General features: G+C 36.1%; 1 protein-coding gene and 2 long non-coding RNA genes across 7 annotated transcripts; 1 reads left to right on the top strand and 2 right to left on the bottom strand.

The window, feature by feature from the left end:
• The first annotated feature begins 2,652 nt into the window (after window positions 1–2,652).
• LOC149387645 (uncharacterized) lies at window positions 2,653–3,345 on the top strand. The gene has a single exon (XM_089622208.1). It carries the CDS (start codon window positions 2,653–2,655, stop codon window positions 3,343–3,345), a length of 693 nt encoding a protein of 230 aa, XP_089478334.1.
• A 2,568-nt stretch (window positions 3,346–5,913) lies between these two features.
• Window positions 5,914–11,050, bottom strand: LOC149387644 (uncharacterized). 4 transcript variants are annotated; one of them, XR_016300587.1, is made up of 6 exons: window positions 10,987–11,050; window positions 9,481–10,885; window positions 9,307–9,381; window positions 8,971–9,226; window positions 8,392–8,804; window positions 5,914–6,029 (listed from the first exon to the last, which is right to left on the bottom strand). It is a non-coding gene; the product is annotated as an uncharacterized LOC149387644 (long non-coding RNA). The 4 variants fall into 4 exon arrangements; XR_016300586.1 differs by having other exon boundaries at window positions 9,307–10,518; window positions 10,635–10,885; XR_016300584.1 differs by having other exon boundaries at window positions 9,307–10,885.
• Window positions 11,051–18,554: 7,504 nt separating this feature from the next.
• LOC149387643 (uncharacterized) lies at window positions 18,555–20,070 on the bottom strand. Of its 2 annotated transcripts, XR_016300949.1 has the most exons (4): window positions 19,897–20,070; window positions 19,539–19,688; window positions 18,812–19,429; window positions 18,555–18,600 (listed from the first exon to the last, which is right to left on the bottom strand). It is a non-coding gene; the product is annotated as an uncharacterized LOC149387643 (long non-coding RNA). The 2 variants fall into 2 exon arrangements; XR_016300950.1 differs by lacking the exon at window positions 19,539–19,688 and having other exon boundaries at window positions 19,915–20,070.
• Window positions 20,071–21,728: the final 1,658 nt, after the last annotated feature.

The raw sequence follows: 21,728 nt of genomic DNA, 5'->3' as shown, positions 1-21,728 counted from the left end.
TGGTGTCAACTCACTTTAAATGTAATTTAAACGAATTGTTTTTTTAATATAAACTAAACTAAGTTTTAATTATATAGATTTCAATTGTTTCAAACTATATATATATATATATAGATTTCTATTCAACTTTGGATATAGTATTTTTTATTTCATATAAAAACACGAAAATATGTTTTTACTATCTTTTATTTTAATTACATGGCAAACACATTTCAGTTTATAAGGTGTACTCAATTATTTTTTTGTGAGGATTGAATTTGTACCTTTTCCTGACCCTGCAGGAATGAGTTAGTGTCATCAATCTAAGTTCCTAAGAGAACATTTACATCCTATTTTATAGACATTTTATAATAAGCGGATCCATTACTGCAAATGAATGAAGGAAAAATATCACGTATCCCATAGTGGTTAATCGAAATACTGCGAAATGAATAAGTGAATCCATTACTGCAAATGAATGAAGGAAAAAATTGTGTTATTCTTTGTATTAAGATGTTATATATTTGTATGAATGAGTAATAGTAAAATATCAACAGTATCTTCAGTGTTTAATCGAAATGCTTCGAATATTCTCTTAATGAATTTTTATTTTATTTTTATATAAAATAATAAATCAAAATCATTCTTTATAAAAAGTTAATGATTTTTTATTATAAAGACGGGTTTTTATTTTTTTTAATAAAATAGTAAATAAATATTTATTTTATTAAAAAAAATTTGGGAAGTTCAATTATTATTATTTTTGTAAAACATAAACAAAGAGTGGTATTTGCGATATAACATATTTTTAGAAAAATATATGTGTCATTTCTATTAAAATGGAAAGAATTGTCTGATATTTATAAAAATTGAAGAAATAAATCGTACATTTTGATTAAACACAAAAAATATCATTGATTTTTTTTTATTATATACAAATGCATAGCATCTTAATACAAATAATACCACGTAGTGCACAATTTCTCAAAAAGTTAATAGCAGTTCGTTCTCCAATACATTTCAAAATTTGACCGGATTTGTGCTAAAGTTTCATCGTAAATGATCATAAATTTTTATTTTCAGCGCAAATATTAACTTTTCGTCTAGTAAATTGCTCCGGTACATTCTTCAATGTCTTTTCCAGAATCCAATGACTAAATTCCGAATTTTCTATATATTTGTAACATGTATTATGGGATACTAATACAAACCAAACCAAATGGATTTAATGATGGATTTTGAGAAAAGTCATATCCCTCCCATTGTTTAGTTAGCCCCATTTAAAATATAAGATTATAATAGCTAACCTTTCATTTAGGAATTAGCCATCAATGATTATAACAAAATATTCATAGACCATAATACCTTCTACTAATTATTTATTGCTTGTTATGTATTAAAAATTACACAAGTATGCAGTAAATGTCAAATTATAAAAATAGCCCGATTCAAATTCCACTAACTCTTAATGTTCTCAAATTAAAAACATTATATATTAGTTTTCCGTGCCTAGATCTTTTCAAAACTCTAGTTATAAGTGTCTTTGAATTATGTTTGTTTACAAATAATAATGGACTTCAATATATTAATTGACGATGTCTAAAATTCTATAATTATAAAAAAAAACGTATTCTGGTTTATGAGTGTCTTCTACTTTGTAGTGGTTTGTAAGTGTTAACATGGTCGATAAATTATGAGGCTTGCTGGCTTGGGTATCATAAATTCAAATTATAAAAAACACAAGAGATTACTATTGAAGTGAGTGAGATAATCTCACATTGTTTGTGTGTGTATGAATGAACATGTGTTTATATATTGGTTGGACCTCTCTATTGATACCAATTGGTTTTGAGTTGAAATTTAACATGGTATCAGAGCCTTGGCCATTCACAAAATTTGAATTTGACCCGGCTCACACGAAGCGTGAAGGAAATTGCTACTCGGTCTGATCACACTATGCGTAAGGGGAGTATTAAAGTGAGATAATCCTACATTGAATGTATATGTGAATGAACATGTGTTTATATATCGGTTGGACCTCTCCACTTTACACTAATTGGTTTTGAGTTGAAATCTAACAATGACAAAAATGAAACATAAATGGCCAAATAAACCCCGTAAAATTAAGCGGAAATACATGCTCAAGAAAGAGAAACACAAATGAGAAATGTCCAAAGCGAACAAACTTTTATTCATATATGTTCGGAGTCAAAATTTTTGCAAAACACTATCATCAACAATCTAAAACAACAATTCATCGAATACTGTAAGAACCCACAAGTGCGATTTATGGGTATGAAAGCCAAGACATACTATGAAAACACTTGACTTACGATTTCCAAATAAATTTGAGGCTTCGTGCTGATAAAGATGGTTGGATACGAGTATTGGAATGAAATAATCAAATATTCAAAATTAAAGAAAATCCTAACTACTTAAAACACGAGAATTGTTAACAACTATTGCAATGGGTGGATTCTGGTGAATACGGCTCTTGTTCAACGTAAAGTCATCTCCGAAAACCGCTGCCCCTTGTGTTTCGGGGGCCCGGAAACGGTTGTCCACGCGGTTTGGGGCTGTCGTTAGGTCCGCAAAGTTTGGGACCTTACTTGTTTCGGTGGTTTGGTAAAAAATTTCCATGGGAACGATGCCGTTTCCCTCTTCATTGCCGCCATGGAAAACATTGAGGTTAGTAATATTGATTTTTTTGTGGTGCTAGTTTGGGAGATTTGGAACCACAGGAATAGAGTCTCGAAGGGGTGTGCTAAATGGAGTCCGGAAGACCTTGTGGATTGGGCGGGTGGTTTCCTTGATTCTTATCGACGGGCCAACGTGTATTTGGCCTCTCGTCCTTCGGAGGATGGTCAGCCAGCCTCGGTTTGGCAGCCCCCAAACCCCGGGATGATGGCTATTACCGTCGACGCTGCGGTCGATACGAGGGCTGGAAAGACAGGCACCGGGTGTGTTATCCGGGACCACCGGGGATGGGTTATTGCCTCAAAAATTGGTGTGAAGAACTCCAGCCTTTCTCCCACTCTTGCGGAGGCCTTTGCCATCTCCGGTGGCTTGCGTTTGGCGATGGAACTCGGCTTAGAGAATGTGGTGGTACAATCCGATTGTAGAGAAGTGGTCCTTGCCGTGAAGAATGACAACATCCCCCCTACGGAGCTTGGAACGATTTTGGAGGACATAAATGTTAGACGTAATGCTTTCTCTACTTTTTCTATTTCTTTCCTTCCCCGTTCATGTATCGTTGCTGCCCATAATATGGCTCGTTATGCTCTTGGTTTTAACTCGAATTCGCGATGGTTGGGGCTTGTCCCACCATGCGCGTTACGAGATGTTATTAAAGATCAATCTTTGTGATGTAACCACGGTATTCCTCCGCCATATGTGAGGGTTTTTAATGAAGTTTTACCCGTGGTGCCGGCCACGTTTTAAAAAAAAAAGCCTGTTGAAATGTCATTATTTTAATATAGCTAATATTTTATTTTAGTTTGATAAATAGTCATTTTGCTGACCTGGCAGTATTTATAACAGGTTGAAAATTTAACTTTAATCTTCATTTATTTTCACGTTTTTGTATTTGAAATTAAAAAAAAAATCCATTAGAAAAATAGCAAATTTAAAAGTTTGATATTGTTAAATAGCGCCAACGTTTGGTACATCTTAGGTAAGTAGCCATTTTTATATATTTACAGACGTAAATTTTAGATAAATAGACACCTCCACATATTAGGTCACGTCATTATTTACGGCATAAGATTTACCAAACGTTGGCTATTTAGCAATGTCAAACGTTTAAGTTGGCTATTTAGCAGTGTCAAACGTTTAAGTTGACTATTTTCATAATTTTCTAAAGAAAAAAAATCGTTGCCGTTATTGCCATGGAAACTGAATAAGTAGTTTTGTTGCTGATTTGTTTCCTCATTTGTAGGAAACTCTCTCTCTCTCTCTCTCTCTCTCTCTCTCTCTCTCTCTCTCAAAAAGGTCGACACAAAAATGTCCATTTCATTCTCCCTATTCCCTATTTGGCCGGCGGAGACACAAACGTCGATAATAATCATTAATATATGTTAATAACTTAATGGGTTTATTGGTTTTTAGGTTGCTGCACAGTTAATATCTGTTAATTATTGGTAATAATTGGTTGTTTTCATTTGACGATTGTTGTTTGAGGTTAGGTTTTTTTGTGAGTGCTTTTGCATGAATGAGTTTTTTGTTTGTTTATTTGTTTCTTGTTTGAATATGGTCTTCGGTTTGGTTGCATGTGCTCAAATTTGTTGCCTATTATCACAGTAGTCATTATTTACATTTATTATGAAATATCTTATTATTCTTTCTTCAAATACAACTCATGCAACTGAGCGAAAAAATAAAAAGAGTAGTTTTGTACATTGACGTGTGGTAATAAACTTGAATGGCTAATTACCATAAATTAATCAAACAGTTGCTAGTTTGCAATACAAGTTTTGGATGGACTAGAGATCTACATTGCCTTTAAAATACAAGCGTGTGATTTAAAGGATAAAAGTGAAAAATGATGACAATAATACTCAATGTTTGGTCAAAATACTACTTATATATTCAACGTTTTTTTTTCTTTGGTAAAAATACCACATATTACGTTATAGTTGTTCCATTACTACTCGGACCGTTAAGTTCAAACATAAATTTTAATGGCAAAGTATTTACGCGTAACTAAATTTGAAACTTTGAGTATTTTTGCCAAAGAAAAAAGAATGAGTATATAAGTAATGTTTTTATCTAAACATTGAGTATTTTTGTCACCATTTCCCTAAAATCAATTGAACAAAAAAAAATGTCAAATATGTTTGATCAAAATACTACTTTTATAATCAAAGTTTTTTTTTTATTATTTGACAAAAATGCCACATGTTGCGTTATAGTGGGTCCGTTACTACTCGGACTGTTTAGTTCTAACAGAAATTTTAACAGCAAAGTAATTACGTGTAACTAACTTTGAAACTTTGAGTATTTTTGTCCAAGAAAAATAAAAATAAGTATATAAATAGTGTTTCATCTAAACATGGAGTAATTTTACCGCCATTTCCCCTATGTTTAATTTAGACTAATTAATTAAAAACACTAAAGATTAGCTATTATTCATGCAATTTTATAGTTCAACGCGACTTATTGAGATCTCCCTTAATAAAAAACAAAAAAAAAACACTAGCATCTTTAATTGAAACTTTGAATTATAGTAGCCGTTTTTTAGTCTAAACTTTAAAGTTTAAACCCTAATAATAACTTAACCAATTGAACTCGGTAGATAAGTCGTTTTCAAACACTCTTTTTTACCCATCCATTAGACCTTTTTTAAAACTTAAATACTTTTGTTATTTAAAATAATTGAAAGAAAAGGCAAACTAAAAATAAAGAAATGTCAAAATCCTTCAAAATATGAACATAGCTAATATCTAGAAATTTCAGAAGTTGCTATTTTCAAAATTTTGTATACTCGAATAACTGTGTCCATGATTACAGTAATTGAAACAGTTTCATTTGAAATACATGTATTAAAATAAAAGAACATTTGAGATGTAATATAAGTTTAATATATATATATTCATTTGAAATATCATATTATATATATAAAATAGAAAAATGATTTTTTTATTTTTAAAATAAGAGATTGGACACTCTAAACAAAAACAATATTCATTTGTACCATTTTTTTTAATCAGAAATATAAAAAAAAAAAAAAAAAAAAAAAAAAAAACCTTCAAAAAACTTTAAATATTTTTTTTTTCAAACTGAAATATTTTTGGACCCCTCTCAATATATTTTATTTTTCAAACTAAATTATATTAATTATTTCGCAGCAACGTGCAAAACATACTACTATGTAATAAAATAAAAGAACATTTGAGATGTGATATAAATATAATATACTTATTTCCATGATAAAAAGACAATTTTAGAATGGCTATCAAAGAACGGTATAGCCGCCCACATCACTAATGAATTTAGCTGACTTCAAAGTACTCACATTACAAATGGGTCACAAATTGTAGCTTCTCGACAGCCTGAGAATATGTGTAAATAAGGCATTAATCCTTATAGAATCAAAAGAGCATATTAAAAGATACGCAGGATTATAATTCTAACAGATAAATCATATATTGCAACACTATTGTCATAGGCCAAAAATCTAAAACCTCGAAGAGAAGACTCGTAAATGAACCAATGTTAATACTTAATAGTACGACATCATATGAAATGATACCTTGCAACATTTTCACTCAAAGCTAGAATAACAAAATCTCAACACGGCATTTTCACATATAATAAACAATCAACATTTATGTCATCGCATTTATTTCTAGTGTACAATTGATTCTAGTGAGGAACGTTACCAAACTGAAACAAACGTTAGGAATTAGAGGAAGAATACAAAAATTAGTGGTAGTAAACGGAACCAAAATCAAAAGGAACAAATCAAATCACGACGAAAAGGTGTGAAAGCATGAATACACATACTAAGGAAGAAGATATGAAACCTTGGAGGCCAAGCAAGATCATAAGACTTATGATCTTGCTTGCATTTATATATCATAAGTTTGCAAACTGTCAACAGTTTTCAGCATTTGTATGAATAACAATATCACAAAAATCAACAATTTTTTAAATGCAAGTGCAGGAGAGTGGATCAAGGAGAAATTTCTCCGAAATAAGATATTTTCATGTAGTTTTAACAAAACAAAACAACACGAAACAAGAGATAAAAATGAATATGAAAACGGAAATTCTGAAGTAATAAAGAAAAATTAATTGAAAGAAGAAGAGCAATATAAAAAACCGTAGGGATCAAAATCTAAATAAAAAGCATCAGACCCTCCAAAGAATATAGAAGAGTCCCTCGTCCACAAAGAGAACATTCTATCAAGTTTCTATACCCTTAATATGGAGAAGACTATGTCGAACCCTTAGAAAGTCAACAATGGAAAATTGACTAAAATGCTGTGCGAACCTTTAAAGAGAGCATCGGCAATGTACAAGAATGGATGGGAAACGTAAAGCGTGAATATTTTACTCACAAAAATGAGATAATCTTATTGTGGCAAACGTAAAGAGCGAATAAATAAAATAAAAATAAACATGAAGGGTTATTTGAAAGAAACAACACAAAATATGCAATTATAACGAACAAATAAAAGCAACTAGCCTTTTGGTAACTATTCCAGACCAAGGAAATTCAAACAAAATCAGAGAGATAAATCCACCACACATTCTATGACTTGCAAGTTAGTGACATAAAGCTTGCATTACCCTATCCTACGATTATGAACTTCGAGTGTTAAATGCTTGTATCGTCATGATATAGGGAACACATAACCAGAATTAGATCCAGACTAGGAAACTATGTACCAAAACTGAGGCCATTTACATGAAAGTGATAATAAAAATTGCTCAATTGTTCTTCGATACACAAGAATAAGTCACAAAAGCTGTTAAATCTGTGTATTAAAAAAATAGCTATTTCCCTAGACAAATACTCGAGAAACAGTTACCAGGCCATACTTCTCTCTTTTTAATACATATTTTTTTATCACGGGTCTTACTTCTCTAGTATTCTCCAAATATTTTACAAGGGGGCCTCCAAGCACCAAGACAAAACAACATAATAGAGACATGTAGGTAAAAAAAAATTAGTCATGAAAAATGCCCTGAATACTCTCTTTTTATCCCCCAAAATTTTATTTTGATACTCAATCCCTCGTATTTTATTTATTTACTATAAGTCTTTTATTTTTTTTTTTATCTTACAAAATTAGAAAATAGCCCCTTTAATTACCCCTTATAATCAAGTTCCATACCAAAAATTTGTATGAAGAATGATTTTCAGTTCCTTTTTAGTTTGAGCTTTTTGTTACTCCAAAATTTTATATTTTATTCTTCTTCCACGGAAGTTTTATTTTGATGCTCGAAAATAGCAGGCAATAGTTAGAACACGTAGAAAAAAAGGAAGATTAGAAAGAGAAATTGCCTACATAAGGATAGTGAAGATTTTATTTTTTGACAAGTCTCAGACAGAAACCATCGCACTCCAACTGAAGGAATAGTGAAGTGAAGCAAAGTGTCCTGGTAGCAACAACCACAGAAGAATAGTACTAATTATTGTTAGAACTAACAAAGCCTTGTAACTCTTTCCTAATCAATATTATCTAACTCAGAAGGAAACAGTTTGATTGCTCAATGAAGAGACAATTTTAAGGATATGGAAACCTTTGCCCCCAATTCCAAGAATCACGTGTTTGGACAACTAAACCCTTGGACTAGATCTTCTAGATTAGTTAATGTTTGCTTACAAGGCAGACAAGTAGATTAAAACATTAGAGAGACATAAAACAATCCTGAATTATAAAAAGAACAGCAAAGCAAAAGTACCTGCATAATTGGTGGTAAGTATCTCGGACTCTTGGCCAACTTGAACCTCGGTGAACTTGAAAAATGGCCATCTCGAGGAAATTTGATGGATATAATGTCCCTCAAAGACGGCTCAGTGGCGGCGACGAATGGTGTCAGCAAGCCAAGGGAATAGGACCCAGAATCCAAATTTGGAGCAAGTGCATTATGAAGGAAGCCATTGGCTAGGTCTTGATGCTTTTCTTCAATCAAAGAAATCTCTGCTTCTTTTCTTCGGAATAGTTACAAGGCATAAGACTCTGTGGCTGAACCTTTGGAATAGTTTCACAAACCATTATTGGTCTTTTCTTCGCCTTTGATGCGTGCCACATGGAAGTGGAAGTGAATAGGGGAGGATTTGCACTATTTGCACTTCCAAGCACAAATTGGGATACCTGCTTGGATTGAAAAAAAGAAAGAAATAAGTTAAAAAGTGGGAATATAAATCAGATCTACATAGTACTAGTACTTTCTGTCAAAAGAAAATTGAAAACAAGCTTGAATTTGCTGAGCAATGGTACTCCCATGACAATTGCCTCATCCATTCACAAAGTACCATACCTCAAAAATGTTGCCCAATGTTTCCTCCAGAATATCAAAATCAACATAAAGGAAACCGGACTAGCAATTAAGAGACTGTTTAAGGTATTTTTTCCACCTTCCTTCAAAATAATTCTACACCAGACCAGGTCCAGAGATCCACCTATAACCGAGCAAAAAACCAATCCACAAAAAGGGAGAAAATTTATCGCCAAAAGCAGAACTCTTTTGCCCTTAAGGAGAGGAAGATCAACAATGTCCGTCAATAATATTAGCCCTAAAATATCCAATAATAAAAATATAAGAAATAAAAAGTGATCATAAATCGTTAAACGGTCAAACCAATCAAACACATACCATAAATATGACGGCTATCTCAATTGACTGAGAAAAGCAGCAGCTACACAGAAACAAGACCTTCTTGGCAGACAACTAGACCATAATGACAACGATTTCCAGAGTAATGGTGAATTTCAGGCAAGTTCTAAAGAAGAAGAAAAAAGACGCGGAGTTGCAAAATGAAACGCTTACTCTCTATTTATGACTCGGTATATGTACGACCTAACCTGGTTCGCCATTGGTGTATACAAGTGTTCTCGGGAATTGCCTTTAACTATTGATAATAAAATCTAGTTTCTATTAAAAAAATAAAAAAGTATCTGTACATGTTGCAGAGGAAATGAGAGAATCTATCTTACTGACACTAAGAAATCGTTTTCCCCACCCATCTTTGATCTGCTCTTTGCATTATGAGTGATAAACATGAAAGACAAAAGAAGATAATTTGCGCAGGATATGCAGGGCGGTACATCTTGAAAATGGCTTACTCAGAATATCCAGAATATGCTTCGATAAATATAAATAAATAAATAATATAAAAAACGTACTCAGAACATGTTGTTCCTTTACATAGATAATCTGTCAAAAATGACTCTCGGCTGCTTAAGATATAAGAAGAACATCAAAGTAAAATTTATTTTCTCCAATCACTACCTTAAAAATCAGAGTCGAATTTGCAAAGAATAAACTCGTGAAAAAAGGTTGGCTGAAAATCAAATTGTTATGCGCAAAAATGAAATCATGCAACATGAAAAAACGTGAAAATGTCGATGCCTTATAACTGCTGGCATTAAAAAAAGAAGCAACATTCAAAATAGTAATAACAAGACATGTATTAGAAGGGATTTTTAACACAATCAGTTGTCAAACTACAAATTAAAAGGTAACTTTAAAGGTACCATCATATACCTACTAATTAGAAGGGATGATATTAAAATTTTACATCGAAAAATTATGAAAAAGAAGAGCATATCAAAACCCTAAGTAACTTTCCTAGACAATTCTACAGCAAATGCACAAATATATTACACGTAGACGTTAAGTGGATGTGCAAGACAGTTCATTATAATAAAAAACATAGTTAACAAAATAAGACACAGAGAGTATAGAACAAGAAACAAAATACAATTTAGCTGAGTACTGATTTCTAAATCTTCTTCATGCCATTTGAACTCGGATGACCCTACAGTCCTAGACCTCAATCTTCCAAAGGATATTTACAGAAAGGGTCTAGAACAAGAGACAAAAAGAAAGAAAAAGAAAAGTAAAAGAGAAATTGTGCAAATAATGCCTGATGCTCAACAACACATTCCTCACCACCCATAAACACTAAATTTGGTTCTTACCTCCAAATCATTTTTTGCTTGTAGTTCGCCGGAGGTCAGATCTGTGTCTTTGACTGAGGACCCAGATTCATATATTTCGCTTGCATTCTTCGGACTTTTGTCATCTTATCCATCATTATCAGCCTCGTGGCTATGTTTTTCTTTAATTTCACTATTACCTCCAAGTTGCTCCTCGTCATCATCTTCGTAACCCTACTCCATCTTAATACCTTCATAATTCTTATTTGGGACTTCACCAGAAGCATCGTTTTCTTCATTGAGTTTAGCGAAGCAGAACAGAAAATTTCAGTTAAGTAAATAAATAAACAAGTGACATTTACTGTTTAACAGAATCGCTCTAATTATATTACACCTTATTAAATGCCCCAAGTGACATCGTTCCCTTTCCCCTTCTATTCCACGCCCAGATTGGGATAGAGATGGCAATTTGACCCGTTACCCGCGTTTCGGCCCGTTACCCGATTTATGTAATACCCGTTCTTTTTGGGTAAACGGGTAATACTCGGTAAGGTTTTAACGGGTCCGGGTACGGGTAACGGAATAGTTATCCTGTACCCGGTTACCCGGGACCCGACCCGTTAACTTTTAAATATTTAAAAAGATAATAAATTTTTATATGTTGCAATGAAGATGACAAAATTTACAATGAAGATGATCAATTTGCAATGAAGACTTCTTTTGTATTTTTTATTTATTTATTTTGAATTTTAATGTTCTTTATATTGTAGTAGCACTTTGATATTTTTCACCTAAATTTTATTATTTTTAAACTTTATATTGTTGATGGATTTTTATTTTATAAACGGGTAAGCGGGTCTACCCGACCAGCTACCGTTTTTTTAAACCGGGTAAACGGGTAACGGGTCCAATATTTTTAACCCGTTTACCCGGCGGGTATCCCCGTTACCCGGCCCGTCTCAAAATCCGGGTAAACGGGTCCGGGTAACGGGTAAAAAATTATAGCGGGTACGGGTAACGGAATAGGTGTACCCGGCTTTACCCGTACCCGTTGCCATCCCTAGATTGAGATACCTACACATTGATGGAAAGAAAGAAAAATGATAAATTACAAGAATACCCCCCGAACTCGGAGGTCGGTAACAACTCACCCCCTGAACTCGAAATTTCCACAAAAACTACTCTGATCTTTCAATTTTTTTGAATTGCGCCCCTTCCGTCTATTATTTGCCGTTACCATCCATGACAAACCCACGTTTTCGACACGTGACCCATCAGCGAGGGGTGTATTTGGTATTCTCCAATGGATATGAATTAAAGATAATTTAAATGATTAATTTCAAGCGGGTTGAATCATTTTCGGAAAAAAATGGACATTTATTTCGAAATGGTGAAAACTGGTCGGAAACCCTCGCGAAATCAATCTCCGGCGAAGAAGAAGCAGAAATCATCTCCGACGAAGAAGACCGCTCGTAAATCTCCGTCCAAGAACAAGAAATGCGATTCCCAAAGTAACGCATCGGTGCGCTTACCACCATATGGTGAGCATCTTTATTTCAAGATTAAATATAAATAAATCCAGGATGTCGGGTGTTGGTGGGTAAGTATTTATGAAAGTGAAATGTTGGGACCACTGCTGGTATTTGTTATGCTTTGTTTTTTTAATAAAGGGACCATTTTTGTTGTCGTTGTCTGGTTTTGGGGGTTTCGATATTTTGATTCCAGACTTTAAATACCAGTGTAGGGACCAGTTGTATGGTGGAGTAATTGTTTTTGTTTTTGGCACGTTTTTTCTTGTTTTGTTGCTGCAGTGACTGGGTCGGGAAAATTTACGTACGAAGTTCACCATGGGGGTAGGATGGAATTGGTGAATGACCGGCTGTCTTATGTGGAGTCTAAAGTGGACTATGTGGACCACATGGACATTGACCGGTTGTCGTTACTGGAGTTGGACGCGATTTTGAAGAAAGACTTGGGATACTTTGTTGGAGGGCTGTATTACATGGTACCTGCTGACGCTACTGAGTTTCTATTTCTTGACTCAGATAGTACGTTGTTAAGTGTTGTAGGAAAGCTACTTGAGAGGACATTTCTATTGCATCTGTATTGTGATCACCGAGTTGAAGAAGGGCATACTCTTCTTCTGGTAGAAGACTCAAATCCAACAGTTGACGTTCCAGATGTTGAAGTGGGTGAGACTATAGTTGAAGATCCTGAACTTGTATTTCAAGAATGTCAAGCTGAATTTGAAGAGACTGAACTTAACCTGGATGAGAGTCAACAATCACAAAGCCAGGTAGATGAAATTCAAGTGCCATAAAGTCAGCCTGATGGTAGTGAAGAGCCACTCAGTCAAGTGGATGGGAGTCAACAGCCACAAAGTCAACCTGCTGTTATTGAAGAGCCACTCAGTCAAGTGGATGGGAGTCAACAGCCACAAAGTCAACCTGCTGTTATTGAAGAGCCACTCAGTCAACACGATGAGGGTCAAGACCCACAAAGCCAAGTGGATGAGAGTCAACAGCCATTCAGCCAAGTGGATGAGAGTCAACAGTCATTCAGTCAAGTGGATGAGAGTCAACAACCATTCAGCCAAGTGGATGAGAGTCAACAGCCATTCAGCCAAGTTGATGACAGTCAACAACCCTTCAGCTAGCCAGAAATTCAAGAAGATGGTGAAGCAGAAGCAGAGGATGATGAGGACGCTGAAGTTGTTGAGGAAGACAGTGGATTTGAGAAGAGTGAAGATGAGGTGGCCGTGGACGGGGCGACTGTAGAGCGTTGTTTAAAGGGCAAAGGTAAAAAAACCTTTCAGTGATGATGAACCAGTGTCGGCTGCAGATAGTGACTACAACGACGAAGAGAACATCAACTTACACCATGAGTCGTCTAGCGAAGATGAAGACAAGGGTGGTTCGGTTTGGAAGAAGGTTCTGCCAAAGTTTCAAGAGTTCAGACAAGACACAGACATGGGTTGTCCTCAGCTCAAATTGGGCCTAGTATTCCCTAGTGGAAGTGTATTCAAAGATGCCATCCGAGAATACTCTATCAGATCAGGGAAGGAAGTTCGCTTCAAGGTCAACGACCCGAATAGAGTGCGAGCAGTTTGCAAAGATGCGAACTGTAACTGGCTTTGTTATGCATCAGAACTAGGTAAGACGACCACATTTGCAATAAAGACCTATGTGCCTGAGCACACTTGCGCCAGAACAAACAAGAATAGGTTCGCCACTTCACGATGGTTGTCTAACAAGTACATGGATACTTTCAAAGACAATGACAATTGGTCAGCCACCAACTTCATGCAGAAAGTACAAAAGGACTTTGTATTAGACTGTTCAAAGATGAAGGCTTATAGAGCAAAAAAATTTGCGACCAAAGTGATTGAAGGCACGTACGAAGAACAGCATGCGTCTTTGTGGGACTATGGTGCAGAGATCAAGCGATCTAATCCAGGATCAACTGTCGAATTCCTGACTGAAGCCGACGAACAAGGTAGGCCTATATTTAAAAGGCTATACATTTGTTATTCCGGCTGTAAATCTGGCTTCAACGAGGGTTGTAGACCTGTGCTCGGGCTTGATGGATGTCACATCAAAGGACATCACACAGGTCAACTGTTGACAACCATTGGCATCGATGCCAATAACAGCATGTTTCCAGTCGCTTTTGCAGTGGTGGAGTCAGAATGCAAATCCTCGTGGGCGTGGTTTTTAAACTATTTGAAAGACGATGTGCAAATACACAATGGACATCACTGGACATTTATCACTGACAAACAGAAAGGGTTAAAGGAAGCCCTGAATGGACTGTGTGAAGCCGGTTCTGTAGGCGCAGAACACCGACATTGTGCAAGGCACTTGCAATCCAATTTCACGAAGGTAATGTCTTACAATAATATACCACACTATGTATGAATGTTAGTATTGAGCGAGCTGAGGAGCGAGCTGCGCTGAGGAGTGAGCTGCGCTGAGGAGCGAGCGAGCTGAGGAGCGAGCGAGCTGAGGAATCCTTGAGACTTTTGTTATATAGATAGCGTGTCTTATCTGTTGCGTGTCGTTTACGTCTCTTTCTACTTGTTGTCGTTTATTTCATTCTCTAGATCGGTAGCTATAAATACTCTCACTCAAAGTCTAACAATGAAACCATGTTACTTATTTCTTACTTATATTTGAACCTCCTGAGCAGGTTTTCAAGGGACAATTTTTGAAACAAAAGGTAATGTCAGCAGCAAAGACGTATTCTCAACAAAAATTCTCTCAAGAAATGGATATGATCAAGGCAGAGGATGAAGATGCTTACAATTGGTTGTGCGAAAAGAATCCAGTACACTGGGCTAGGAGCAACTTCAGAACAACCGTCAAGTGTGACATCTTACTGAACAACTTGTGTGAGTCCTTTAATGGTACTAGGGCAGTGTTACTAGCGAGGCAAAGACCAATTCTATCCATGCTAGAGAGAATTAGAATGTACCTATTGCAGAGGTTTAGCAAACAGCGAGTGGCTGTAGAAAAATTGCCAGGAGAAATTGGTCCGCGCATTTATAAGATTCTTGAAAAGAATAAGGACCTGTCTGGAGAGAACATTGCTCATTGGTGTGGGGAATTGCTATTCCAAGTCCAGAACATGTATGGGAGTATGTACTCGGTTGATTTAAATAGAAGAACATGTTCACGCAATCATTGGGACTTGTCAGGTACTCAATTCACTCATTACTCAGATAATTTAGTATGGCGTGTCTAATTTTGTATGACTTTTCAGGGATTCCATGTGCTCATGCCATTGCATGTATTTGGCAAAAACATCAGCAACCGGAAATGTATGTGGATGATTGCTACAAGAAGGCCGCTTACATGAGTGCATACAAATACATGATCAGTCCGCTGAACCCTATCGAGCAATGGCCAAAAACAGGGCTAGAACCGATTAGAATGCCACCGAATAGAGCCGAGCCAGGGAGACCTAAAAAGTTGAGGAGGGTGGAGCATGATGAGGTAGTTCCACGTGGTGGAACCAGAATGAGTCGTAAATACGTCATAGTACGATGTTCTGGATGTGGAAAACATGGACACAACCTTAAAACATGTTTTAGAAGGCAGCAAGATGCATTGATAAGCTTAATGTGCTAAATTTAAAGTCATGATATCTTGCTATCTAATCCATTAAACTAATCGTGCAGAGAACTGAACAGCGAGCGGCTAGAGATGCACAACAGGCTAGTAGAGGCGCTCCAACTCAACGTGCTCCAGCTCAACAGCCTGCAGCTCAACAGGGTCCATCACAGCAACCTCCAACTCAACAGGGTCCATCACAGCAACCTCCAGCTCAACAGGCTCCAGCTCAACGTGGACCAACTCAACAGGGTCAATCTCAACAACCTCCCCCTCAACAGGGACCGGCTCAACGTAGACAGCGCCAAGTCAATCCACAACCACAACTGAGGGTTAGTTGCTAACTTTTTAAGTCGGTATCAACCATCATTACTTTATCTAACCATTTGTAATGTTTGAAATTACAGCGCAGTCCGAGACTGAACAAGGTTCCAACAAGAAAGAATGTACTGCGCCCGAGAAATTTATTTTAGCTTATGTGTTTGTGTATAACTGTGGTTGATATGAAATATGTGGAACTCTTTTGCATTAAATTAGTAGCTAAAACTGTATGTGGTACTATTTTGGGTGAAATTGGTAGGAAAAAATGTATGTGGTAGCATAACTGTGGTTGTAAACTGAACATATTTTGTCCATTTTGGAATCTAAAACTGACCAGGTTGGTCTTTTGTCCATTTCAATGTTTTGATGTCCATTCATGTTTCTATTGTAATTACTTTTGTCCATTTAAACTAACAACTACAGTCAGTTTAAATGCCATTCATTTTGTCCAATTTAAATACTATTTGAACTAAGTAACACTGATAAGGATACTAACACCACAACAAACCAAATTTCATTGATAAAACTTATCCACATTACATATTACATTGATAAAACTCGTCCAAATTGCACACATACAAAATGTTAAGTACAAACATGATTTATTTGAACATCAAAATAAAACCTACACCAATACATAATACCATCATATACATCTTCAGTTTGCGCGATTCATCCCCTATTTTTTCCCTCAGCTTCTTCAGCTCAATGTCAACTTCATTATTCATGTTCGTCTCCGACACATCTTCTGTTTCCCGTGCTTCTAGCTTGTTAATTTTCTTCAATAATCCAGGTATAATTTGCAAAGACCTTTTTACACATTTGTGGATCAATCCACTCTAACATACCACAACCCCTGTCCCTGTTCTTCTGTAAATAACCCCCAACATTATTTGCTCTTTATACAAACAAACAGCGAGGAATAACAGCAGCGAATACAAACAAAGAACAACGTACCTCAAACCTTGAACAGCCATAAAACCTCCTTCCTAGGTTGTCACATGTCCAGGACGTTCGCTCGACGCACAATACACGACAGTAGCAGCGAGGAATCCGACGTTTATCGACGGACTCTCCTTCATCGAAGCCGATACCTCCACATTTCGAAGAAGACGCCATCGATTTGAGTTTGCAGAGATCACATCAGATCCAAGTTCGGGATTTTGATTTTAGGGTTAGGGATTTCTATATATAATTTGGTTACTGAAGGGTATTATCATAATTTGACCTCGCTGATGGGTCACGTGTCGAAAACGTGGGTTTGCCATGGATGGTAACGGCAAATAATAGACGGAAGGGGCGCAATTCCAAAAAATTGAAAGATCAGAGTAGTTTTTGTGGAAATTTCGAGTTCAGGGGGTGAGTTGTTACCGACCTCCGAATTCAGGGGGCATGAGTGTAATTTATCCAAAGAAAAAAAACTCATATCAACATAGTACCTTTCTGTTAACATGATATTGAAAAAGAAAAATAACAGAAGATAGAAAACCAGATTGAATCTACCGAGCTATGGTACTCCTACAACCACTGCCTCATCTATTCTAAAATTACCATATCTCAAAAGACGTCCTGTGTCTCCAGAAAGACAATCAAAACAAAGTTCGTGATAAAAAAAATCAGCGTTCTAGAGTATCAAAATCAGCAGGGGAAAACGGAAAAGTATCAAAAAGTTCATATAATTTTTTTTTTTCTTTTCTAAATTAGGCTTCGTTAAAATCCATCTACTCCTGACCAGAAAAGCAATTCCAGAAGAAAAATATCACCAGAAGCATAACTCCTTTTCCCTTAACCTCTCAGCGAGGGCGATCAACACCGTCCTACCATAAATTTTTATGTTGACAAGGGGACTCCTTGACATTGTCTGAGAGAAGAACATAAAGGCTAACCCCATTGACTAGGAAAAAAGCAGTTACACGAAGACAAGGAAAAAGAAAGAAAAGAAAAAAGACCAGAGCTCACGTGGCTGAAAATCAAGAAATTAATCTATGAAAAAGCAACACGGGAAGCATAACATGTGCACATACATTTTGATGTAAGCGATAGTTAAGCTATGAGATAATGGGAAAGAAACCATTGAAATAAACAATAAAACTACACAGATCAAAATTACATTGCAAAAAATCAGCAAATAAAAAACCCTTCTTACTTTCCTAGCAAATCTATGTCAATTAAAACAATAAGGTTGTTACATAAACCTTCATGCACACCACATTATATATTGATGTATTTCCATTGTTTTCATGCACATTCACATTATTTGATGTAGATTTTGTATACGACTATTGATCTAATTCCAAGAGCGTGGTCAAACTAAGGAGTAGAGCTAAATAACATGAAACAACATAAAAAGAGTGAAGTTTTGATTTCCATTTAGGTCAAATCCTAAATGCTTCGAGAAGCAAGATAGGAGCAATTACATGATATAATGGAGAATATTTGGAAGAGAAGAGATTACATCAATACAAGAAAAGGCAAGATAAAAATATGAAGAAACTGAAGAAAATTCACAGTAAACAGATAAAACAGCTACATACCCAATCCATGATGCGACTCCCACGGAAAGCATGGCTCTCAACCTGTTAGACCGCTGTGAGTAAACTCTTTTATTGTAACAGAAAACAAATGTTTCATTCTTTCAGAAACCTTTTGTCCTTTACCATGAATAATAATTTCCTTTACTGAAGAAGAAAAAAAAAGCAAATGAAGGAAAACACACGCACACAATATTCGCATATAAAACAGTCCTGTAAAGTATTCACGATTAAAGTATCAAAGGTAAGGGATTACCCCGAGCAATTAGTTGGACAGCAGAAGACCACTGAACGTTCCACGTTGTTCAATTTAGATACTGACTTTATAGGGTTTTGTATCAAATCACGAACCCATCTCGAGCATCCAATGCACACGGGATAGAGAAGAAAAATGCAATCATCGACCAGCGAGTACAATACAAGACAACACAGCAACTATAGGTATAACCAAAGATTAAAAAATATAAACCAAACTCACTAGTCGCAATTAGTTTTCAACCTCTGCAGCTCACAAACGTAATATTCAGACTCTAAGGACTGAAACTAAAAGAAAAACACACAAACCGACACTGAAACCTGGCCATCTCGTTCTCAACTCGCTGCTGGGCAGTCACAACCAGAACGCTGCTAATCTCTTCTTACCTTGTACGTGCATTTGAAGTTGCCTTTCTGCATATCATCAACCAGTGGTTAAGATTACAATATAACACAGCACATTAACTATATGAATAAACGATATAAAAAAAAACCCAAAAATCATTTGGCCATCTCCTTCTCGATTCGCAGCCAGGCAGTCATCACCGGAACATTGCTGTTAATCTCTTTTTGCCTCCGTCTCATATTTAAGCCACTGAAGTAAGCTTCTTGCTATCATCTGTATAATTAACAACACGTACAAATAAATCCATCACCAAAAAAAAAAAAAAAAAAAAAAACACCCCACCAAACCAAGTTTGAGTATTGAAATTGAGATGGCCCTAAACCATGGAAACAGTCAGGTCAGCTACGCGGGAGACCCATTGCGAATTTGATGGGGATTTAATGGACACATCGTGACGACCTTTATAGCTGTGGCAATGTTACTTTTATGCATAACGGCTCGAATTCTTTAGAGGGAGAGGTTTTTTGAAGCCCTATACAGACGGACCAAAACTTCTAAAATAAAAGCGCACATCCGAAAAAAAGGAAAAGGAAATTCTGATAGATATGGAAAACTAACGAAAAGCCTCTAAATAGGTTCAACAGGAGAAAGCTGTGAGAATGAAAAAGGAAATACATATGATCATTGAATGATAATTATTCTTTGAAGTTAGCAAGACAAGAAAGAAATCGATTACATACTCATGTTGCGAAGCTTACCAGCCAAAGCCTCAAAATGCATATAGTTGCTGAGTGGGTACAAAATGAATCCAAAACCCCAAAGGAAGGCGATAAATGGATGAATCACGATGTCGAACAGAGCCTTCTTTGGAAGTGAGTTGGCCAACTTGTGTAGATCATCATGAGCCCATGGCCGCGGTGGTTATACAGAGAGAGAGCAAGAAAGTAAAAAAGAATAGGCAAAGTTAGACCGGGTTAAAGAAAGTAAAGAAAACATTATACATATTGTTTAATGAACAAATTTTTGAGAGCGATCGTGGTAAAAGAACCTTTAGTTTGCTTTGTAAAACCCATTAATTTTGGGGGCAACAAGTTGAAGATAATGTGCAATTAATAGTGAGCAAAATTTTTTAACAGAGCATTTTCAGGTTTAAAAAAGGTTTTTATTGATAAAAAGATTTTAAAAAATCGATGCGCTGGCTCGATCGCCCCTATGCTACGCTACAACGCTGCCCTTCCGCATCATCACCGCCTCTGTTTCCACTTTCCTCACAACACATGTAGAAAAGAGCCTCAACGGTAATGATAATAGTGTGCACCGACCCTCAAGGCGATCAAGACCAGGCAAGTTTTGCAAGAGACGAGTTTCTATATGCATAATGGCTCAGACGGGTTTTAAAAGCCATAGACCATAATTTTTTTTTAAATAAGATTGAAAATAATGGTGGATAGATAAAAGTTCAAGGCCCTCTTAAAAACTGTTGAAAAAATAGAGCTTTTTTCAGATTTAAAGGAGGTTTTTGAAGATTAAAAAAGTTTTGAAAAATTCTTGCGCTTGCCCGATCACACCTCCACGGTGTCTTCAAAACTCTGCTCTTCCACATCTCCACCGCCTCCGATCTGCTCTCCTCACAACACATGTAAAAGAGCACAACGGCAATGGTGATGATAACAGTGTGCAGCGACCCTTAAGGCGATCATGACAAGCGCAGTTCTTGGTTTCTCGGTATTCTTGTTATGAAAAAAATATGCTCAACACTAGTTAAAAAAGAGAACAATTTACTTAAGAAAGGGGTTTCTCAAATCTTAAATACAGATCAACCAACAATTCCAGAATGAGTCACTAGCGTCGCAGACCCGACCGCCCCTACGGTGTCTCTGCAATGATGTTCTTCCGCATCATCACCACCACAGCGTAAGCTCTGCTCACAACACATGTAGAAGAGCATACATAGATAGCCACAACGGTGATGATAACAGTGTGCATAGATTCCGTAAGGGCGGTCGGGACAGCAACAAAGCAAGAGACACACCATGGAATTCTAGGGACACATCGTAACGATCTTTGTGCCCGTAGTATTCTACTTTGTGTATGAACGTTCGTATGTTTTAGTGCGAAAAAAGGTTTTTGAAGCCCATACCATAATTTTCAAAATAAGAATAAGAAAAAAAAAAATTCACTGTTGATACTCTGAGCTCCAAAATCAAAAGGATCATTCTTTATGTTCAAAGAAAAAGGAAAGGTTACATATCGATGTTGTCGCAAACCCTAGACCGCCCGTCCATGCCGTTCCCGTACACCAGAGGAGAAAGCTGTGAGAACGAGAAAATAAATAGTTATGATCTTGGTATGATAATTATTCTACGATGTTGACAAGACAAGAAAGAAAACAATTGCGTATCCATGATGCGAACCTTATCAGTCAAAAACATACAGTTGGTTGCTGAGAGCAGGGCCGGCCCAAACTCACCGGGGGCTAGGCGATTCAATATTTTGGGGCCTATAATACTAATAAAAATTTAAATTTTCAGGGTAAAAATGTAAATTTTTTAAAAAATGGGCCAAAAGTGTA

Source organism: Urtica dioica, chromosome 8 (assembly GCF_054948205.1).
Source record: "Urtica dioica subsp. dioica isolate 48M chromosome 8, U.dioica_male_clone48M_v1_H2, whole genome shotgun sequence".
Lineage (NCBI taxonomy): Eukaryota > Viridiplantae > Streptophyta > Magnoliopsida > Rosales > Urticaceae > Urtica > Urtica dioica.
This window is presented reverse-complemented; position numbering and strand designations above follow the sequence as displayed.